Raw genomic sequence first — 24,925 nt, forward strand, 5'->3', positions numbered from 1 at the left:
CTGACCCTTGTATCTCCCTTTCTGCTACCATGATTGGTTACTGCCTTTTTATGTTTAGGCCTACCTATTAAAGTTGATGGGTCCATTTCCTTAAACTATCCTTTACAACTTGTTCAGTGCTTTATGGTTTTTCTGTTTAAATTGCCTCAAGATTTTCCAGGTCGTTTTCTCCTCATTGGCATTAGTATTGATACACTGAATTCCTTTATGACGTTTCCCCCGGGGACATTTCCCCCATAAAATCCTCATTGCCACCTCTGTGTAAATTTCCTCAGATATGTGCCCTGTTTCCACATGCCTTCATCCAACTTCTTTTTTTCCTTTTCCATAACATTGGATACCTCCTCTAATGTTGGATTGTAAATTTCCTCAAATATGAATTATTACCCATTTTCCTATTCAAACACCCTCACCTTCCCCTTCTCTCTTATTTCTTGAACAATTATGTGAATTCCTCCAAATTTTGCACAACCAGTGTCTTCAACTTTCCAAGCTTCACTACCTCATGGCCATCATCAATTACTATTAACTTAATATCTTTTGTTGACATCTGTTTCCCTAACTATGTCATCTTTTACCTCATTCCTCCTCTTCTTTTTATATCCTCTTTTTACACAGCCGTGACGTTAGTCACGGCTGTGTCTTTTTTCTTACAGGTTCTTTCTTACCTAGCTGGGGGGGTTTACACCCCCCAGCTAGGTACTGTAATGCTATCCATTCTTTCTTCTGGCAACAAATTGCACATTTTTTGCTCTAGCTCAGACATGCTTTGACCGATTTTGACCTAACTTGATCACAACCATCATTGACCACGACCATACACGTCACCTGACTTTTAGTAGGTTAAAGGTTACAGAAGGGTCAAATAGGCTAAAAATGTAACATTCTACAATGACGTCACTTGACCATAAGCATCGGCTATACCCAGTGCCCATAGTGAGTAAACAGAATTGGGTTCAAAGGTCATTAAGGGGGCATTACAGGTATATAACCAAATACCTTCAAAATGCTTCTTCTACCACAAATTACATAGCACAATGACGTCACTTGCACATATGCATCAACTATACCCAGTGCCTATAACTTGTACACAGAATTGGGGTCAAAGGTCATTAAAGGGGTAAAATCTTACAATTGCATTATCTGGACATATGTAAGGGATATGTGGCTCAAACTCATTGACAACAAATCTCATGACCAGGGGAAAATTTTACAGGGGTCAGGTCATAGGTCACGCAGAGGTCAAATCTTAGAAATGCATTTTCTGGAAATCTGTAAGGGGTATGGGGCTCAAACTTGGTGACAACCAACTTCATGACCTGAGGAAAATTTTGATACATTTGCAGGGGTCAGGTCAAAGGTCATCTTAGGTCAAATCTTAGAATTTCATTATCTGGACATCTGTAAGGGGTTCAAAGCTCAAACTCGGTGGAACAATTTAAAGGGGTCAGGTCAAAGGTCATCCGGGGCTAAATCTTAGAGTTGCGTTATCTGGACATCTGTAAGAGGTATAGGGCTCACTCTCGGTGACAACAAACCTGATGACCAGGGGAACATTATTGAACATCTTGCAAGTGGTCAAAGGTAATCTGGGGTCAAATCTTAGAATTGCGTGACAACAAACTTGATGACCAGGGGAAAATTTTTGGAACATTTTGCAGGGGTCAGGTCAAAGGTCATCTGGGGTCAAATCTTAGAATTGCATTTTCTGGACATCTGTAAGGAGCACGGGACTCAAACTCGGTGACAACAAACCTCATGACAAGGGAAATATTTTGGAACATTTTGCAGGGGTCAGATACCTCCACAACACCAACAAGCCCCAGCTAGGTTTGTGGTCTATGACCACCATTTGCCACTAGTTCTTCTTTCTTTCTTCTGCCGACCACTTCATTTGCTCTAGCACTTAAATGCTTACACCGATTTTAACCTAACTTGGTCACAACCATTATTGACCATGCCCCTACATGTCATATGAAACTCGTGGGGTCAAAGGTCACGCAGGGGTCATAGGGGTCAAAAACGTGATTTCAACTCAAAATGCTTCTTCTCTCACAGATTACGTAGGACAGTGACACCACTTGCACACATGCATTGTTATTATCTTGTGTCTATGGGGTCCTCACAGATTTGGGGTCAAAGGTCATTAAGGGGTCACTTCCGGTATAAAACGAAAAAACTTCAATTTTTTTTATTTGCTAAGAAAAACATAGGACAGTAACGGTATGTTCACACATAAATTGTAGTTACCCTGTGTATATGTGGTATTTTTAATTTAGGGTCAAAGGTCATTTAGGGGCCACTTCCGGTATAAAACGAAATACCTTTAAAATGCTTCTTCTCCCACAAATTACGTAGGACAGTGACACCACTTGCACACATGAATTGTTATTACCCAGTGTCTATGGGGTCCTCACAGATTTGGGGTCAAAGGTCATTAAGGGGTCACTTCCGGTATAAAACGAAAAACCTTCAAAATTTTTATTTGCTAAGAAAAACAAAGGACAGTAACGGTATGTTCACACATAAATTGTAGTTACCCTGTGTATATGTGGTATTTTTTTAATTTAGGGTCAAAGGTCATTTAGGGGCCACTTCCGGTATAAAACGAAATACCTTTAAAATGCTTCTTCCCCAACAAATTACGTAGGACAGTGACACCACTTGCACACATGAATTGTTATTACCCAGTGTCTATGGGGTCCTCACAGATTTGGGGTCAAAGGTCATTAAGGGGTCACTTCCGGTATAAAACGAAAAACCTTCAAAAATTTTTATTTGCTAAGAAAAACATAGGACAGTAACGGTATGTTCACACATGAATTGTGGTTACCCAATTCATGTGGTATATTTTTTATTTCGGGTCAAAGGTCATTAAGGGGTCACTTCCGATCTGAGATGAAAAACCTTCAAAATGCCCCTTCTGCCACAAGTAACATAGCAAAGTGATGCCACGTGCACCCATGCATTGACATTAGCCAATGTCTATGGGGTTTTCATATATTTTGGGGTCAAAGGTCATTGGGGGTTACAACACGGCTGTGTTACGTAGGACAGTGACACCACTTGCACACATGAATTGTTATTACCCAGTGTCTATGGGGTCCTCACAGATTTGGGGTCAAAGGTCATTAAGGGGTCACTTCCGGTATAAAACGAAAAACCTTCAAAAATTTTTATTTGCTAAGAAAAACAAAGGACAGTAACGGTATGTTCACACATAAATTGTAGTTACCCTGTGTATATGTGGTATTTTTTTAATTTAGGGTCAAAGGTCATTTAGGGGCCACTTCCGGTATAAAACGAAATACCTTTAAAATGCTTCTTCCCCAACAAATTACGTAGGACAGTGACACCACTTGCACACATGAATTGTTATTACCCAGTGTCTATGGGGTCCTCACAGATTTGGGGTCAAAGGTCATTAAGGGGTCACTTCCGGTATAAAACGAAAACCTTCAAAAATTTTATTTGCTAAGAAAAACATAGGACAGTAACGGTATGTTCACACATGAATTGTGGTTACCCAATTCATGTGGTATATTTTTTATTTCGGGTCAAAGGTCATTAAGGGGTCACTTCCGACCTGAGATGAAAAACCTTCAAAATGCCCCTTCTGCCACAAATAACATAGCAAAGTGATGCCACGTGCACCCATGCATTGACATTAGCCAATGTCTATGGGCTTTTCATATATTTTGGGGTCAAAGGTCATTGGGGGTTACAACACGGCTGTGTTCGTGGTCTGGGAACTTCTTGTGTGATGCTTTAATTTTCAATTTGTGACAAAGCATGCATCGAGAGCGCCATTAACGACCCGCCTTAGGGCCCCTGGTGGAGAAAGGAGAAACCTTACTTGAGAACTCTAGCTTCGAATTTGCACACGATGGTTACACATTCGTTGCTAGAGTGCGTTGCTATCTTTTTTTCGGTCGGACAGCGGTGCAATTTTTTGCACAGGTGGTTATTTATTCTGTTAATGTTGAAATTTGGATGAAAGTTATTTCGATGGGTCAACCGTATCTTTTGAGCAAGATTTGTCTATTTTGGACAGTTACAAATTTTGCTGAAGTGTAATTATTACAACATTTTTTGATGCAATCGCCTGTCGTGATCGGCTGTGTTTACTTCTGAACTTCCATTGCTTCACACAGTATCATGCTTCAGTGAATCCAACTAGATTTTGAATGCAATGGTCTCTAGTCTAGAATGTGCAGCTATCGGTGAGCAAATTCTTGGCTAGAGTTCTTGAGCAAGAGAAACCTTTCACACAATTTTTGACAATTTAAGGGGGTACTACACCCCTCAATAAATTAGTGACTATTTTTGCATTTTTCTCAAAAACTAATAACACCCTGGTAACAAAGTTATGTATATTATAGGGGCAAGGAATCAATTACTACACTGAAATTTCAGTGATTCCAAGACAAGCGGTTCGATATTTGTGATAGAAAATGAGGTACCGCTAGGATGTACCTCATTTCCTATCATATTTACTGAACCGCTTGTCTTGGTTCACTGAAATTTCAGTGTAGTAATTGGATTCCTTGCCCCAATAATATACATATATATACATATGCACGAATGGAAATACCCATCCGATCGTCTACCCAGGGTAAGGTTACCCTGGGTAGACTCTATTATTACTTTGTAAAAATCTGGATATGTATCCGTGTGCTGTTACTAACCATGCTAACACAGACAGGGTATATGACGTATGACTTCTTGCCAACGTGTAATGTCTATGAACATTATACATTAAGTTTCTATTACCCAGTACTTGTATTATTTACTTTATTCTTCCTTTATATTTTTAGTTTCTTTATCTTTCTAACATTCCAAACACCGGACAAACCCCATCTCTTCTTACTCTTCATATTCTGAACTTACACGTGTTCTCATGGTTATGGATTAATAAAACTGGCCATATTAAATTGTAAATACTAACTTGGACTACCGTAACATGTACCAAGGCCATTTACACGCTACGGACGTTCCGTGCTGTGTAAACACTGGGAACGCTGCTAATGTCATACTCATGAACTGGTCATGCTGGTCGGGGGTTTCCTACACAAACACCACCAAACATTAATGCTTTGACCCCGGTGTGGCATTACATCCAACGGGCGTGTCACGCTGCAACGGCTGCATGCATCAATAATGATATTGTATGTTCTTTTAATACCCAGTGTTGGGGATAAACCTACGATGTCCCATACCATGGCTGTCGAATTCCTGGCTACCGAAGCTTGTTACGATCACCACTCGTCACTGATATCGATGAATTACCTTCCTGGTTTGAGCCTTAATTATGAGTAATACACTCACCACAGACACCAATAACATTCTCAGATGAAGCTTGGATCTATGTTCTTGCTCCTTTTAAATATATAAAAGTAACTCAAACGACGACTTTAAACTTGATTTAACGATATGATGATGTACAAAAAACTTTAGGCTTCCGATGGAATCCGCAACCCCATTGCACACAAAAATATCACTCAATGTCACTCCAAAACATGTATGCTCACCACCACTGAGGGCGACATCACAAATTGCAGTGGGAAGGCTGACTCAATGCCATCGGATTCCTAAAAATATCAATTAATCTAATCAATCCAATAATTATGAAACACTTGAGGAAATGGCACTAACATTCCGGCGCCTTAATTTATGCTGTCTGCATACAATTACCTAACAATAAACCTAAAGTGCCATTTACTCAGGCATTTACTATCTATCACATGAAACTCAATAATGAACTCAATTTTTAGATAACAACTCTACTTTTGAAAACTTTAAAAAATAAAGCAAATCTGACATTTCACCTGGAAGTGTCCATGAATCAACTTGAAATTTGACAAAAATATGTTAATTACTACAAAATTAGCCTGAACAATAATATTGAATCAATCAAGTTTGGAAAATTATCCACAAGCTTTGTACCAATTGGCTTATTTGGCTTCAAATACATGTAAAGTATATTGATCATGACTGAACGTGTAACTTAACGTACATGTAATTATCTCAGATCTGTCTGTGAAATAAAAACAAAACTAAGTGATAAATCTCACTGACCTTTCTTTTGTGTGTGAGACTACAAGTGTGTTTCTGAAATACTGAGCAACATCTCAATTTTTGAATTTCAAAACAACTTTGATGACTGAAAAGGCTTATAAAAGCACAATATGACTGTTTGAATGAAACAAACTTGACTTTTACAGCTTGAACTAAAATTCCTTTAAATGTGAACTTGTGAAGAAATATAGCACACACTAATGTTGTTTATCAATTTAGCTCCTGATCAATACTGCAAAGTATACTTTAAATTAAAAACAAATTTACACATAGAACTGCCTGGGTACAGCCATAGCAGCCTTATAGTCTCAAATACTAGTAACCAGGTCATTTATCCACTTGGAAAGTTGGCATGTGCAAATTGTGTTGGAATTTATCCAATAAATGGCCCAAAACTGCAAAACATTAATTTTGGATTCCATGTGAAAGTGGTTGCTCACTCCAAATTGTAAAATTGAAAACCCTAAGGCAGGTCACGTGGTTAATGTGGCACTTGATGTTCCTTCTTGGTGATGCAGGTACTAATAGATTGCAGCGCTTCCATGTTGGTCACATCCTGATCAGCACATTATCTGGGCACAACCATGATAATATATTTTGAAACTATTTTGGAGCGTATACATGTAAAATGCTTAGTGTATCACCTGTGCACAACCATAGTGACACCTTTTCACAATGAAGCATTCAATGCTAACAAAATTACCTGTGCACAACCATGGTAACTTTGAATTATCACCTGTGCACAACCATGATGATAAATTATTGCATTTAATTTCCAACTTTGCACATTTTGCCAACAAAAATGGGCCCTTTTCATTTCACTTAAAATAATAATAGCTGAACCCTTTTTACACGTTTAGTTTCATGCAGTCACGTCTGCAAATATAAATCAGCTATGTCCTTGTGTTGAAAATCTTGGTTCGAATCCAGTTGTAACTACCAACGCTGAAAATTTCAGTTCCTGACACAATCTAGCCATGCTGGTCACTGCTACCCTCGATGTCGATCACACATGCTATCTGTTGAGCTACAGTTGAAATCTCTGGATTTCTCTTAGGGCTTCTGCACACGAGTGATTGATGCCTGTTGAACCTCGATGACTGCTGGTTAACTGGAATCCAAACTGCTGGATGATAACTTCAGAATTTGAGAATTTCATTTCTCCTTCCTGTGAGTCGGCCTTTTGCCAAGTGTGAAGTACTGCAAGTGTTTATGGGACATTTGCTTCCCAAAGGACATCCCGTCCAGGAGGTTACCAGGCGCCTCAGCTCGCCTTAAATCACACTGCTAGAGCAGAAACTTCACAATTTAACATTTGGCTCCACTCACATTATTGGTAATTGTCATATAGTGTTCACTTCATTTGTGCATGAGTTTTGTCACAGTTGAGATTGTAACGATAAAATTGTCACATAGACTTTCTTTCAGTTCATCATCTCAACTTCATCTCAAACATGCTGTGACACTTATTTGCTTTCATTTGCTGTTTGCAGCGTCTTTGTTTCTGGGTACTCTGCTTCAAGTAACAGGCACAATTTAGCCACTGGTCTGACTAATGTTGTAGATCTTGTCTTAATTTCCACCTGTCTAACAAATCCATTCTTGTCTGGTCTGGTTGCTGTCACTTTTCCCATTGGCCACATATTCCTAGGTTTGGATCCATCTACTACTAGTACGATGTCACCAACCTTAAGATTGCTCTTTGAAAGAGCCACTTCTGGCGCTCTTGCTGCTGTACAAGGTATTCTGATGTCCAACGCTTCCAAAACAAATCAGACATGTATTGTACTTGTCGCCATCTTTTTTTGGCCTACTGATCTGTTTTTTCTGTCAAAGTTGGTGGAAGTGTCGGTTTGCCTTTAAGCAAAAGCAGGTGATTGGGGTAAGTGCTTCAAGATCTCCGCATCACTTGAGACTTTAGTAATGGGTCTGCTGTTTACTACTGCTTCAGCTTCACAAAAGAGTGTTTGCAGAGCTTCATCGGTCAACATCTGCTCCTTGGACACAGACATCATCACCTTTCTGATGGTCCTGATCATCCTCTCCCAAACACCTCCAAAGTGAGACCCAGCTGGTGGATTAAATCTCCAATCTACATGATCTTGTAGAAGCTCACTGTGAATCTGTGCTTGATTCCACTTGCGTATTTGTTCTTGTAGCTCCCTTTTAGCACCTACTAAATTTGTGCCGTTGTCTGACCATACTTCCTTGACTTGGCCTCTCCTTGCAATAAAGCGGCGTATTGCACAGATACAAGAATCTGTTTCAAGTGTGTCAGCCTTTTCAATGTGGATAGCTCTAACAGCTAGGCAGGTGAAGACCATGCCGTATCTCTTGACTACACTTCGTCCTCTCTTTACTTCTACTGGTCCGAAATAGTCAACACCAACTCTAGTAAATGGTGCTTCTTCTGGGTTCACTCTGGATCTTGGAAGATCTGCCATTTGTTGCTCAGCGACCTTTGCTCTCTGTTTCCTGCAAGTAACACAACTTCCAATTATCCTTCTGGCAGTTGAATTTGCGCCACTATCCAGAACCTCCTTTGTAGGCGTGACAGCATATGATTACGCCCTCCATGTCCTGTAACTTCATGGATCTCACGCATTACCAGATCAGTTATACAGCTCACCTTTGGCCAAATCACAGGGAATTTCACCTCTTCTGGCAGAGCAGCTCTGGCAAGACGACCACCGACTCTTAGTAAGCCATCTTTCACAAAAGGGTTCAACTTGGATATTGAACTTATCTTCTTCAACTTCACACCGTCTTTACCTCTTCTGCTACCAGGACTACTAGTCTTGCTTTCCAATATCGCTATCTCTTGTGGAAATGCTTTTCTCTGTGCAATTCCAATAGCTGCCTTTTCAGCGCCTTTGCATGTCAGACACTGTGAGTGGCTGGATACCACCTTTTGAGTTTTCTGCTCCTGATCTTTGTCTGATGGTTGGCTGGCATTAGAGTCCTTTGTGCTCAAATGAGCTTTCTTTCTTTCTCTGCTCCTCTGAATGAGTTGTTTCTTCACCTTCAGGATCCAAGCGATTGCTTTCTTCAGGCGGTGCCATGATGAAAAGTGTTTCATCAGCATTTCCACTCCATTCATTTCATCTTCAACTCTATCCTTCACCTTCTTACCTTTCACTTCATCATCATCCTTCACGTTCACAACAGTCTCTTCCTTCTGACTCTTTGTCTCTTTGCCATCTTGTACCATCATCACATTCACCTTCTTCACTTCCATATCATATTCCTGAACACCCTGGCCAATATCTTGACATGCTGGCCATTCTTCTTCTCCACTCCAGAGAAACTTAGGACCTTTCAACCAACGATCAGTTGTGAGGAGTTGGTCAATTGAGAGTCCTCTTGAACTATCATCAGCAGGGTTGTCTTTAGTCGGGACATACCTCCACTGTGATGCATGTGAGCCATCATGGATCACTCCAAGTCTATTGGCTACAAATGTCTTGAAGCGTGCAGCCTCATTGTTGATGTATCTCAAAACTGTCATACTGTCAGTCCAGAAGACTGTCTTGTTGATTGGAATATCAAGTTCATGCTGGATCATAGTGTTCACTCTCACTGCAACTGTTGAAGCATTGAGTTCTAGCCTGGGTACTGTTACTTGTTTCACCGGTGCAACTCTTGCTTTGGCAATAACTAAAGCACAGTGAATATCGCCATCTTCATTCTCAGACCTCAAATAACTCACAGTACCATAGCCCTTCAAGCTGGCATCCGCGAGGTTATGCAATTGTGTTGACTTCACCTTGCCAAAATGTGGTGGCTTATAACATCTGTCAACTGTTAGATGTTCCAACTTTGGTAACTCTGCTATCCACTGTTGCCACATTCTGAGGTGTGCTCCAGGAATTTCTTCATCCCATCCAATCTTGAGCTTGCATAATTCTTGCATCAGTTGCTTTGCTGGTAAGATTGCAGGACTGATGAATCCCAGCGGTCGCATACAGAACTGACCACTGATAGTATTCCTCTTCGAGTAGGTGGGCGGTCTTTCACTGTTATTTGATATCCAAATTTGTCAGCTTCAGGGGACCACAACATTCCTAGCACTCTTTCTGTGGGTAGATTTTCAGTGTCCAAATCTACGAGTGCCATGTCCTTGGATCTATCTTCCTCAGGTATAGACTGAAGCACTGTGCGGCTGTTGCTTGTCCACTTAGTCAAGTTGAACCCGCCGCCTTTACAAGCCTTCTTTAGATCACTCACAAGATCAACAGCTTTCTCTTCAGATTTAACTGATCTGAGCATGTCATCTACATAGAAATTATGTAGCATAGAACTTGTAACTACTTTGTCGTACTTGACTCCAGCTTCTTCTGCTGTTCTTCTGAGAGCATAGTTCGCACAAGATGGCGACGAGGTGGCTCCAAATAAATGGACCCTCATGCGATAAGTCTGCAAGGGTTTATCTACTTCTCCTTCCGGCCACCAAAGGAAACGCAGTAAGTTGCGATCACTTTCCGGTACCTGAACCTGGTGAAACATACTTTCAATGTCTGCTGTCACCGCAATGCATTCTTGTCTAAATCGCAGCATCACTCCTACTAATGAACTAGTAAGATCGGGGCCTTGTAACAACTCCTTGTTGAGTGAATGTCCCATATAGTTGACTGCACAATCATAAACAACACGCAATTTGTTCTTTCTGGGGTGGTACACCCCATGATGTGGAATGTACCACGTTCTGCCAGATTCACCTATTTCTTCTTCTTCAGGCACCTTCTGGGCGTATCCCTTGTTTACCATGTCATTTACTACAGACTTGTAATCCGCATGAAACTCAGGGTTCTTGGAAAACCTCTTCTTCAGATGCGCTGCTCTCACTTCTGCTTGCTGTCTATTGTTGGGAAATTTCTTGTTGTGATCTTTGAGGGGTAATCCTATCTGGTAGTGACCTTCAATGAGTCTAGTTGTGTTGTTTACATCAGCTAGAAACTGTTGGTCATTCAAACTCTTCTCTGGTAGGTCTTCAGTGATGCGCTCTGTGAAATCATGGTTGAATAACTTCACCAGCTGGTGGTCGAGCGTTTCTTCCACTCTTGTTCTTGTTATGGTAAGCGGTGACGATGATTTATTGTTCATCCCATACACCGTCCAGCCAAGCAAAGTTCTGCAGGCATATGGACCATCATTGCTGCTATGTATCACTTCCCAGGGTTCGAAGCCTTGTGGCACATTATTCCCGATGAGCAGACCTATGTGTGCACTTGCTTCATCTTCCAATCTGGTTAGACACACTTTCTCTAAATATGGCCAGCTTGAAATCTGCTCCTGAGTGACAACATGATCCATACTTGCAGGAATTTCCTCCTTGGTGTATACCTTTGGCAGCATCACACTGTTTTTCGTGTCCATGTCATAAATTTCTAGTCCCTGTAGGATTCTACTATTGACCCTGCTGCTTCCAGTCATGGTCTGAATATCTAATGTAGTAGACCTTCCTTTAAGATTGAGTTGCTGGCTTAAATTCTTAGTACAAAACGTAGCATCGCTACCCGAGTCTAAGTATGCATAAGTTTCCACAGTGATTCCTGTAGAACTTGATCTGATTTTTACAGGAATGATGCACGGCGATGAATTATCTCCGGCGCCTGTATGATGACAATGACATACACCAGCATTTGTCACCTTTTCTTCTTTATCCTTGGGTGCTGTGTCTTGCTTCTTGGATGCTGTGTCTAGCCTTTCTTGGTGAAGCACTGTGGGGTGATTTTTATTACACTTGTTGCATGATAATTTATTCGTGCACGCTTTACTGATGTGCTTTGCCTTTTTAAGGCAGCCAAAGCACATACCTTGCTCTTTCAGATACTTCAGCTTTTGTTCGCTGGTAACTTCATTAATTTGAAGCAGTTGTCCAAATTATGGTTCTCTTTCTCACAGTAGTTGCAGGATTTTTTATCTGCCTTCTGGTCTGCAGCAGTATTTGCAGCAAAACTTTCATCTGTACTTGTAGCAAAGTTCCTCTTCACTTTAGGCCTGCTATTTGCACCTTTATTGTTATTATTACCTTCTTTGTCACTTATTTTCCCAAATGCAGCATTGTTCTGGATTCTTGCTTGTTTCTCAACAAAGAGGGAAAAATCCTCAAACCTAACCGGACGACCCACATCTTCTTCAATATAGTCTACTCTTTGACGCCATCTGTCCTTCATCTTGTAAGGAAGTTTGCCAACAAGCAGTCTAATATTCGCAGTGCTGTGTAGCTCACTAGTATAGCCAAGAGACTCCATGGTATTTTTACATTCCATCAAAAACAAGGACATCTCTTGTAAGCCTGATGAGTCTTCATTGGTGATATTAGGCCACGCCTCATTTTGGAGAGATATGCTTCCGCAATGCGATGTACATTACCAAATCTCTTCTGAAGCAGCTTCTTAGCCTCTTGATATCCGTATCATCTTTCATCTGCAAGCAACTTTTTACCAAACTGTTGGCTTCTCCTCTGGTAAACTGCTCCAGAAATAGTAAACAATCTTGACTGTTAGTTCCTCTGTTTTCAATAGTGTACTCAAAGTTCCTTATGAAGGAAGTGAACTGCAGGGGTCGTTTGTAAACGGTTGCAATGTTCGTTTTGGAAGGCTAGATCTCACATGTTGTTCTAGCAGCATCTTGGTAACCACATTGTTGTCAACTTGACTGTCTATTGTCAAATCTTGCTTGCCAGAAATAGGCCTCAATTGCAATGGTGTTGAAGTAGCAATCGGTGGTGCTGGAATTTCTTGTTGTTGACCTCTTATTGTCAGATCCGCCTGCTTGGTGCTGGATTTATATGTTGTTTGCTTTTACTATACTGATTGCCAGTAAAGGGCCTTGCTTGCAATGGTCTTGTCGTTAAATTATCATGACGATTTCCATTGTCTGTTATTGAACAGTCAGTTTGCCTAGTGTTGGGTGGTGCTGACCGTACTGGATTTTCAAGTTGTTGACCTGGCTGGGGTGGTTGGTGTATTTCAACTTTTACCTCTTTCTTCGTGAGCGTAGGGCTAGGTGCTGTATTGTTTTCACTGCGGTTGCAATCCAACCATTCTTGTACCAAGTCCTTGGATTTCTTACCCTCATCCAGTGATTCTTCTAGACAACTACTACGCTTTGTCCTCAGTTTCATATTTCTCCAACGCAAAATAATTTGGCGTTTTCAACGTTTATTTCTGTACGCAACTCCAATACCTGACGTTGCTGTTCTAATTCTTTCATCTTGAGTCTTATACCCTCTTCATTTCTTTGAATTTTCTCATGCAGCTTGTATTCTTCCATCTCAAGTGCTAACCTTTTTTGTAATGCTTCTTCTCTAGCTTCCATTTCTGCTTTCCTGGTAGCTGCGGCAATAATCGCACTTTCCATACTTATTGCTCTGCTTTTTATTGATCTGGAAAATGTGCTCTTTGAGCCTTTTGAGCTCCTATTTGTTGCCATTTTGACTCTTGCTTTTGTTGACGAGTCCTTTATTCTGTAAATTCAGATGATGTTACCACAGCAAATCGAGTCTGTCACCGTCTGGCTTGCGTACTACATGACCTGTGACCTCAATCACAACGTGGGCAGCTGTAGGCTGCGTGACACATACGTGACAAAATGACACGAAGTTCTAAAATTGTTCTAATTTCACTTGGTGTGCTTCAAAGTTAAATCTAATCTGATACTCAGTTGCCTTATAGCTTATAGCTTCTTGTTGAATATCTTCGAGCATCCTATAACAGTTTTTTGTACTAAAATGTTGGGGATAAACCTACAATGTCCCATACCATGGCTGTCAATTCCTGGCTACCAAGCTTGTTACGATCACCACTCGTCACTGATATCGATGAATTACCTTCCTGGTTTGAGCCTTAATTATGAGTAATACACTCACCACAGACACCAATAACATTCTCAGATGAAGCTTGGATCTATGTTCTTGCTCCTTTATATAAAAGTAACTCAAACGCATTTACTTTAAACTTGATTTAACGATATGATGATGTACAAAAACTTTAGGCTTCCGAGGGAATCCATAACCCCATTGCACACAAAATATCACTCCATGTCACTCCAAAACATGTATGCTCACCACCACTGAGGGCGACATCACAAATTGCAGTGGGAAGGCTGACTCAATGCCATCGGATTCCTAAAAATATCAATTAATCTAATCAATCCAATAATTATGAAACACTTGAGGAAATGGCACTAACACCCAGACTCCAGTCCCATCACTCCGTTATAGCACATGAGTGCCACAAACCGATATTACGTAGAGGCCAAATGATGTTCTACATGTAGTTGACATGTTTGTTATTTATTAATGTGCAAACTTGAATGAAGATGTAGGCCTGCGCACACTGTACAAATGTCCTTATTTAACGGGAATTAAATTTATAAGAACAGCTCTAGGGTGTATACAAATGTACATACATCGTAACTCTATATCAATGTCCCTATCACATTGTCTACCCAGGGTAACCTAACCCTGGGTAACCTTACCCTGGGTAGACGATCGGATGGGTATTTCCATTCGTGCATATACATAAATATATATATATTTACCACAGGGGTGTAGTACCCCCTTAAAAAACAATTCTAAAATTCTGAAAATACAAAAAAAATACATTTAAGAGCACAAGCTTTTTTTCTTCTGGGTAAGAATTTTTCTTGCAAGTTGCATACAACAGCTTTTTTCTTGCACTTGCAGGTTAGAAATTTGATAAAATAGGTCCATGCATGCATTTTGATGACATATTTATTAGGCTATTATATAGTGACGCTAAACTCAGAATCAAGTTTCAAGTGCCTTATCAAATTTCTAACCTGCAAATAAAAAAAGCTGTTGCATGTAAGAAAGAAAAATCTTACTAAAAAGAAAAAAGCTTTTCCACTTGAATTTTTTTAAATTGTATTTTCAGAATTTCGATTTTTAATAATTTGCCATAAAATGTGTATTCAATTGCGAATTTCAAAAATTCAAAATTATTTGATATCAGAATGACATTCTTCATATTCAGAATGCAATTCGATATGTCTTATGTGCTCTAATGTCCCAAAATAAATACTGTCCAAACGTTCATACCCCAGCCCTTAAACTTGGTCAATTTCTCTCAGTGGTCCTATGGGGATAATTGCCTATCGATTGGATTTATCATTCATAGATATAAACGTATTGGACTTTTTTGGTGATGTCATAAGCTTAACTTTGGTGGACAATAGAATAACCATTGATTGACAAGGTTTATACCCCTGCGTCCCTAGGCCTGGCAACAATATATTATTCAATGTGTTACAATGAAAAAGTAAATATAAATATAGTTTCAATAATAATATACAACATTTAATGAGCAATTAATTTTATGAAAAACGATAATGAATAACCAACAACCAGTGACAACATGACCAAGGTGAAGGTCGGATGTAGCGTTGCCGAATTCGGAACCAAAACAAGAGGTTTTTTTTGACTGCAACTTTCAACGCATTTTTATTTCAATAAATACAAACCTTTTAATATTGGTGGGATACAATTATGTTGTATAGCTGATGGACGATTGATTCCTACAGATTTACACTGGGTTATCAACCATTCCTGCAAGCCCAATGAAGCAAAAGAGGACTTTACGTCCTCATCCATATCAGCCATTGCTTGTTTATTTCCCGACTCACACCACCACATTGGGTTCGTTACTTTTAATGCACTCGGTGTTTCTACCGTCCCGGCTCAAACCAGGCTCAAACGATTCTAGAAGTTTTTCTCACAAGCCCTGCCTACTTTTTCCTTCCTTCTCGGCGACCCGGAAGTAACGTTTTCCATTGGTTTGTGTGGTGCAAAATGAGGAAATTACCAATATTTGGCAACGAATTACAGGAATTCCAGTCGTAGATCTCGACTGAAATGGATATATTAGGTAAATAACACTTTCATTTATGTAAAAGAAAAAATTGTAGGAGATCTACTACCAGTTTGGTAGAAAATCGAGTTGAAATGTGGGCATGTTTTTGGTATAATGGTCAATTGAATTGACAGGTTCGTATTAAACTCAATGGGAATCTCAAGCTTTCGGCTAGGCTAAACTTTAGTCTCGGCATTATACAACAATATTTTGTAAATTTTTCTCGTAAATCGACTCGTCCATGTGTGGTATACACTCTCTTTTCCATTTAAATAGTTAAGAATGGAAATTTTGGCCTTACGAGTGTAACAATTACGAGGTATTTGTCCGCGGTTTCGGATTCTGTTCCCTTCGCCAGTAGTGCAAGACTGTGGAATTCGGCAATGTCGAGATAGTATTTTCACGAGTTCATACCCTAAAATGCACTTTATCACTGAGTGTCTCCCAACGAGTGTTTTTTTTATTTATATCAAATGTCTTCATTACAAAAAAAAAAACGTCCAAACCTGTTAGGGTGGTGCAATAATTATGTGTGTGCCTGGGGGGGCAAGCATTTTTGGCAGGTCAAAAGGGGGGTCAAGTGATTTTGGCAGGTCGAAAGGGGGGGGCAAGCAATTTTGACACAGATATTTGGGCACCGCTTTCTATATTACGCCCGCATAGGAAAACGCGTTAGGAATACGCTCAAATATGCAAAATTTCCTGCTCGCACTATATGATAAGGCAATTTAAGGTTTTAAATTCGGTTCCCCAAAATCTTGGGGGGTGGGGCAAAGATTTTTTTGCACATCAAAAGGGGGGGCAAAGGTTTTTGGCACGTCGAAGGGGGGGCAAAGATTTTTGGCACGGCCATAGGGGGGAAGTGATTTTTGGCAGACCATTTTGAGAATTCACCCCCCCCCCCCGGGTACACATAATTATTGCACCACCCTTAATTTAGATTTTAGTTAAGAGAATTCCCACACATAAGGGGCCTAGGGCTGGCATTTTCTTCGAAATGGGGGGTCCCAAATATGTCGGTGACCGGAGAAATTTATGACCCCCTATCGCGGGCAAAATATTTTTACGACCCCCTAAATTTGGTTGAAAAATTTTATGACCCCCCCCCCCTTCCATCTACACAGATTCAAGACAAATTATTTATTGCGGAACTAGGCGAGCGCGCACACAAAACTTTATAGTGAAGAAAGTGCATTGAGCGTGTTAAAATGTTTATTGTAAGTGTAAACAAGGCGAGCGTTGCACGCAAACATTTTGCATAGATTGTACGCACATTTAGATTGTGAAGTCAAAGAATGCGCGCGTAGCGCTAAAATTTTGAGTCAGCAGCCCTTAATAATTCTATAACCCCCCCGGTTTTGGGTGTTAACAAAATTATAACCCCCTATTTTTAGTCTGAAAATTCTATGACCCCCTGTATTTTTGGGACCCCCCTTCCAAGAAAATGCCAGCCCCTAACCACCATCAAAATACAAAACACTTGATTTGTTTACCTCTTTGATGAAGTATGTATTTATACTTCTACTGTACGTGTAATTTTTTGCTTGTTAAATATTTTTTAAACTGCATTTAGGGGTTGTGCAATAATTATGAGCTCCCTGCGGGGGGGGGGGGAATTCCAAACGGCTTGCCAAAAATTGCTTGCTCCCCCACGGCATGCCAAAATCACTTGCCCCACCTCTTGGCCCGCCAAAAAATATTTACCCCCCCTCCTTTTGCACATGCCAATCTTTTGGGATCCCAATTTGCAAACCTTAAAATGGTCTATATGCCTACATGTTGCGAGTGCAGCGAGCAGGAAAATTGGCATATTTAAGCGTTCCGTCACGGTTTTCCTAAGCCTTTTAGAGCGCTTTTATTTAAAAGGCGCCCCAAGAATGTGTGCCAAAAATTCGGGGGTCGGCAATATTTTTCAGGGCCCCACTTTCAGACCTAATATTAATTTCAGGGCCCCCTTTTTGGCCATGATTAATGAATGTCAACCCTATAGAAAATAGTGTAATAATGTTCTACAAGAAAAATTAAGGTGAAATTTTTAAAGCCCCCCCCCCCCCCCTGGCAATTTTTCTTTGGGCATTAGGCCCCCCCTGTTACAAGTGTTTGTGAACGTTCCCAAATATGACACCCAAATGAACCCTGTGGTGTGCGACCGACTGGGGGGGGTTAATAATTTGCCCCATAAATGAAATCACTCAGTGCTCAATGACACCGCACCACAGGGGGGTTCAGGGTAACATTCTCCAGTGACGAAACTAGACTTCCGCAATCAAGAGAACAGTTACATGTAGCTGGGGGTAAATCTGCCACCACCACCAAAGGGGGCTGGGGAAATGCTGATTTTTTATTGAAGAATGTGTTCATTTGGGGAAGTGTGAGTGGGGAAAGGATTTCAAACGGCTGCTGTAACATGCTGGAGGTATTGTGCCACTGTCCCAGCTCTACCCTAACAAATTTTCTAAAATCCTATTTTCCTTTACAGACCCCGGTTCAGACCTGCCAAAAGATGAGAGCTACTGTACAAGTAACAACCAACTGCCAGTCACCATTGACCAATGCCCTGTGAGCCATTCCATGTCGCTTTTTGCAGCAGAGGCAGACAAAACAAAGGACTGAAATAACGGAGTTCAGAAACGCACTTCACTATGTTGCTAATTGAAGAACAATACTAGTATTAAAAGTCGGGACTCATAAATTAGGTGTAATGGAATGTGTAAAAATTATTCAGATCTAGTATTAGAAATATTCAATCTAGACAGATTAGAATATAATTTAATTCAATTTTAATTTAAGGGATTAAAAATTGCTTAGATTGATTTTTAACCCCTTAAATTAAAATCAAATTAGATTGAATCGAATTGGATTTTAAAAAATCAAAGCGATTTTAAAAATCGAATTAGATTGAATTCTAGATTGAATGTTTTAATTAGAGAATAAAGGTATTGTTTTTAATCGCTGGAGTGCATCTATCGTCTTATATAACGGGCGACATCATTTTTTTAAGTAAAACAAAAATAATGATGTCGCCTTTAACTCGCCTCGTGTTATATGAGATGATAGATGCATGACAGCTGCTAAAAAACAATACCTTTATTCTCATTCTTAAACACTTCAATTCAAATAAAAATATCAAAAGAATTACAAATTTTAATCAAATTAAATCCTACATTTTGCAAGGAATTATACCTAGGGCTTAAAATCGATCAGTCCCATTGTTGCTATGCGCCGCCAATTGGTTCAAATAGCGAGTACGCCTATCGCGTCGATGCATTATCGGAAGCTGACCCGTGTGATATCATGTCGTATCACACGGGTAAGAACCAATAAGATTGCAGGAACATTCTCAAGTGTTTAAGAATAGATTAGAATTCAGTTAAATTTCATTTAAATGTTTTAATCCAATTTTGGACTTGTCTCTGATTACAATCACTAGTAGACTGATTGAGGAATTTGTAGGAACGATACTGGATATCTTCTTCCATCACACAATAGTAGAGGCTAGTAAAAAAATTCCCATCATTTATTCTCTATTTAGTAGGTGTGATGAACTATTTTGGCTTGATTGTTTATTGATGCCAAACACAAGCAAACACAGAACTTCATACTTTTTTAATTAAAAAAATAGTGCTTTTTATTTTTTTAAATTTCTTACAAATCTCAAAATAAACAGTGATCAAAACTACATACTGGCAGTATTCTCCATGCTTTCTTGTTGTGTTTTTTTTTATATAGTGTAAAAATAACTTTAGTAATGAATTGCAAGTACAAAAAGATCATTTGTTTGTCTATTAGCAGTCACTAGTCTTTTGGGAAGCTAGTGCAGGCCTCGATTTCAATGTTTTTTTTTTTGGGGAGGGGCTTGAAAATGGGTGACCCCCCCCCCCAAAAAAAAGCACATTGAAATTTGAGGCCTGCACACAAGCCTTCCCAATTTCCCAAAAGACTAGCAAGGGCACCAAGGCCAACAAGTGATGAAGAATGCCTTGAAAATGACAAAGATATGGGGCACCAAGGCCAAAACTGAAATACATGTAGGGCAGGCAATGGCCCTGGTGGCCTCACTGCAATTCAAGCCCAACTTAATATGGTACTTTCACAAAAGACTAGTATTGACTGACACCTGCCAATGCTAGTCTTCATGAAAGAAATAGTTTGTCTGCCAATAATAAAGCATTTACAAGTCGAAGATTTAGGACCAGAAGGCCCTATCTGCAATAGCTGCCAGGTGTCATATTTTAGATATATGTACACTACATAATGCAAAAATTACTGAGATGTCTACATGGCAGCTATTGCAATTGGGGCCTTCTGGACTTAAACCCTTGAAGTGGATACTCATCATATTTGCAGTATCCAGATTTTTAATTATTGGAATGAAGGTACACCTAACCCATCACTGCCACCCCCCCCACACACACACACCCACCGAACCCTAGTTTGACTCAAGTTCGGTAGTGACGTTGGTGCAAAATTTTTGGGCCGGGTGGAGTATTGAATCGCACTCGTAAAGTTAATTGCGTAGAGCGCACATGTACAATGTTGGTTTTAGGGCTCTCAACTAACAGCTAATTATGTACTTGGGTACCGGTACCTGATTTAATTTGCGAAAAAAACCAAACTTTTGCTTCTATTGAACAGGCAGGGACACATTGAATTAGTATGCATTGCTAGCTGTTCAATAGAAGCAAAAGTAATTAAAATGTACAACTTCATCCAATTTTTAATTTTTTTTTATATAGCAGTATTTCTCTGGTTTCCAACCTCGAATAACACCTGAGTAATTTAAGGCCAGGTTAACTGCCAACTTATTTTTTCAAATTTTGTAAAAAAAAATTGCCATTTTTCAGGTACTTTGACCCGGTAGGCCAAGTACAGGCGGAACTCAGAATTGGTGAGAGCCTTAGTTGGTTTGTAATGGCACAACCGCGAAAAAGACATTGATGTCATTAGGCCTACCGAACTTGAGGCGAACCAAATAAAAATGCCTGCACATTGAACATTTCCAATCATTCTGTGCTCTAATTTACAGTCTACAAGGAACTCTGCATTGTACTTGTAGGCATCACTTGTCAGTGTCACTCTTTGAGGTCCTTATTGTTTTTATAATTGGAGTTCATCTTTACTAAATTACTACTGCATCGTGCATGTAGTTAGTTTATGCACAACATGTATTGCTATGCAAGTATTTAATTTCTTTTAAAATGTTAAACCTCCAGATAAGATTTTTCTTCAAAAATTAAATTGTTGACTTTATCGGTCCAGCAGCTTGTTGGGAGAGTTTTAAATGCATGCAACAGATAGTTTACAGATGCCAGCTGTTCACTTCCAAATCATTATCTTTTCGGTCTTTCAAGAATTGCGCCATTATTCTCAGTTGTTCTACTGCACCTGGAAATGAGAATAAAATAAAATGTAAAATAATATTAGCCAATGATAAATTACAAATTATTATCCATGTATCAGGATTATAGACTGCCTTTTACCATGGACAGCATCCAGCGATGCTTTTAGTTTCATTCTTTTAACTCGGATGCACTCGCTTTTAAAATTTGAAAATCACATTGCCACGATTTATTAAGGCAAGCAATTTTTGGCAAGCCAAGAGGGAGGGGCAAACGATTTTTGGCACACGTTCATGGGGCGCCTTTTAAATAAAAGGCTTATGGAAAACAGGACGGAAACGCTTAAAATACGAATAAATGTTCCTTCACGCTAAGCGCCAAGAACATATATAGGCCTATATAGACCATTTGAGGTTTGTAAATTGGGATCCCAAAATTTAGCATACGCAAGGGGGCAAAGAATTTTGGCAGGCCGAGAGGGGGGGAAGCAAATTTTAAGCGGGGCAAGAAGGGGGGCAAGTGATTTTTAGCGAGCCGCTTTGGAAATCCCCGGTTCATAATTATTGCACAGCCCCTATGTCAATGATGGTTGCAGAAATATGCAGAATTTGAAAACAGTCATTTGCCCATAAACTTAGCTAATTTTTGATATACAGACATGGTGGCAAGACCCCTTATTTTTTTGAGTTAAATCATCACCTTTTTAAACAAAATAATTAAATGTAAAGGACCGTTCACAAACACTTGTAAGGGGGGACTTTACAGACCTCGAAAATTTCAGGGACCTCCCTTTTGACATGAAAATTATGGGTCAACCCCATAGAAAAGCATATAAACTCAATTTTTCCAAGAAAATTTGTGGTCATCACCTGGTCATTTTTTTTATGTTTTTCTGCTCCTCCTTAGTGTGTGTCACAAATTTTCAGGGCCGCCCTTTTTTCATCTTTCCTCCTTACAAGTGTTTGTGAACGGTAGACTTAGACTATAATATTTACAGTATTTTCTTGGCCAAACGGGAACATGTGCGTTGCGGCCTTGTAGCGTACTAAGCGCGTACGCAATGTAAGGCGCGTGTATGCTTTCTTCTGTATCACGCTATATTCGTGTGTGTTTATCGCGGAGCCACTAGCGTTTATAGTGTTCCAGTTTGGCCAAGAAATTACTGTAAATATTATAGTATTGGTTATATAAAAGAAACCCACCTTGCAGAGTCGTGTACACAACAAGCAACACAATCCAACATACAGCATGCTCAGCTAGCTGTACACACAGACAAAGGTATGATCAATTGATGCATATGAAAACATACGGGCAGTGCAGTACATGGTAGTCAATGGAACAAATCTCGATATCTCGTCATGTTTTCGCCGTCTATTCGATGCGGGATTCGATGTCCGTGGCAATATTTGTCCTTAGTCCATCTTATATTTGCTTCTCTGATACAAGATGAATTGAAAACCTATTGTAAACTTGTCAAAGCACGTCGGTAAACGAGGCAAATAATGCGATTGCTTTTCACAACTATCGTGTGTATTGCATTTTGTGTGTGTGTGAATGTCCCACTGGGCGCAGCCATGTTTGTGATCGAGGTCAGAGGTGAAATCTGTCAATCAAACTACTTTGCGATATTTTAGGGAAATATTTTGCCGAAGGCATTGAGGTGGTGTGTTCCCGACTCGGCACATGGTATGATCGCTTTATAGTCACTCCAATATATACAAGCGATAATCGTATCGATCCAATTAGCTAGAATGTATTGCAGGCATTATGGGTTTACAATCAATTTCATTGGTCAAATAACAGTCGCTTATTTGAGCGATTACGTTATGAGTCAAACTTTGTTTGAACAGCGCCACCCTTGAAGGCTAGGTCAGCATATTTTGTTGAAAAATCTGGATTTTCGCTCCAAATAAGCTTTTGTTTTACCAAAAATTACTGTATCTTGTCAAAAACCGAAAATAAAAATTAATAATTTGTGTCTTTATAATTTCGTCAAACTTAAAATATATCAATCAAAGATTATCATAACTTGACCTCTTGCAACATATGCAAATTGTGAAATCATTAATTATCGTCGACCAAGGTCATTTCTTAGGGTGTGAATCACGTAGGGAGATCATTTTTGAACGCTATTCTAGCCGAAAATAACATAATTTAACACAAAATGGATACGTGGAGAGCTAAATTGGACAAAGCATTGTATGAGAAGAATGCATTTACAGATGTTTTAGCCACAGTTGAGACGAAGACAGGCATCAAAAGGACATACTTTGTTGCAGGTTTGTTATGTTGTTGAGCTCATTTTCGCTCCGTGCTAAATTTCTGCTAAAAACTCTTAAAACAGCCTGTGCACGCACTGTGTACGTACATGGTGCATGAACGAACGTGACTGTACAGTATTATAGCGAGGACAACACTTTTTAGGTTTATTCTAGGAACATCTACAAATTTGGTATCACTGTAAAGAGCATTAAAAAACTTAGAAAATGGTACCAAAAACAGCTCTATAGCTCAAAGTATGGGGGAGTTATACCTATTTGAAGTTGCGAAGGGTAGCGGAATTTGTCTGTCATTTTTTGTTTATGGTACCCTGGATTTATTTGTCTAGCACTTGAATATTTTTACAAGTAACACTTATACAAATCTGGTATCAATGTAAAGGGCATTAAAAAAGAAAGACAATGGTACCAGAATCAGCTCTATAACTTAAAATATGGGGAGGTTATGCCTATTTAAAGTCATGTGAAGTTTACTGGGTTTTTTTTGTGAGTCAATTTTTTTGCGTACAATACAGCATTATTTTAGAGACGATGATATTGCCTCCAAGAAATAAATAAATATTGTAAGTAAATAAACAAGTAAATTTAGGAATGAATGAATAAAGGAATAAATAAAAAAATAAAAAAAATGAATATGTAATCATAATCTAATATGACCATGATGACCCATGCAACACATGAACATATGAACATGTTCTGCCAGTGCCATTTGTCAACTTGTCAACCTCATCTGACACTGCACTACTCAACTTTAGTATTGAAAAAAAAATACAAAGGAAGTGAAAAAAATTTTTACAAAAATTATACAAATTCTTAAAGTATCATAGAGTTGATTAAAAGTAGTAACAAAAATAATATCACTTGAATTAAGTGTGCATCTTGCATTTTACCACATACGACATGACCCGATATGCTACATCTCCCACCTCAAGCGCCAGCCCGATAAGGAACAATACGCACCGCCATCTCACCACTTCTCCCCGTATTGTCGTATTTTCACGGCCAATTGCAAATACGGGTCATCACAGTAATTCCTTTTGCACATCTATGCGCGATGGATTTCTGCAGAAGAATGACCACAAACATCTTCAAAATACTCTAAAATTTCATATTATATGGGTGTAATATAGGTGTAATGACCTCCTTCTGCTCCATTTCAACAACTTTTTACGCCAAAAACCATGAAAATCTTACCTAAAAATAGACCTAAAAAAAAAGAAAAAGTAGGGCTTTCCCCAAAACAAACCCGATCGTGTTTGGTATGAGTGCAAAGGTCACAAAATTACCCACAAAATGATGACATCATCAGCATGATCCAGGTAAGTCTCGTGGAGTCTCGTGGATAAATCCA

General features: G+C 39.4%; 2 protein-coding genes across 3 annotated transcripts in view; one reads left to right on the forward strand and one right to left on the reverse strand.

Annotated features, from left to right (window-relative positions):
• The window catches only part of LOC140171368 (probable ATP-dependent RNA helicase DDX49), a 35,223-nt gene extending 19,502 nt beyond the window's left edge, over positions 1 to 15,721 (reverse strand). Inside the window, exon 1 of the mRNA XM_072194607.1 lies at positions 15,568 to 15,721. Within this exon, the coding sequence (XP_072050708.1) occupies positions 15,568 to 15,706 (139 nt within the window). The 5' untranslated portion in view covers positions 15,707 to 15,721. The remainder of the gene's footprint in view (positions 1 to 15,567) is intronic.
• A 7,627-nt stretch (positions 15,722 to 23,348) lies between these two features.
• The window catches only part of LOC140171369 (receptor expression-enhancing protein 5-like), a 59,783-nt gene continuing 58,206 nt past the window's right edge, over positions 23,349 to 24,925 (forward strand). The window contains exon 1 of one of the 2 annotated variants that reach the window (XM_072194608.1): positions 23,349 to 23,574. In XM_072194608.1, the coding sequence (XP_072050709.1) occupies positions 23,460 to 23,574 (115 nt within the window). In that variant the 5' untranslated portion in view covers positions 23,349 to 23,459. The remainder of the gene's footprint in view (positions 23,575 to 24,925) is intronic. The other variant, XM_072194609.1, reaches the window with a different exon arrangement.

Source organism: Amphiura filiformis, chromosome 15 (genome assembly GCF_039555335.1).
Source record: "Amphiura filiformis chromosome 15, Afil_fr2py, whole genome shotgun sequence".
NCBI lineage: Eukaryota > Metazoa > Echinodermata > Ophiuroidea > Amphilepidida > Amphiuridae > Amphiura > Amphiura filiformis.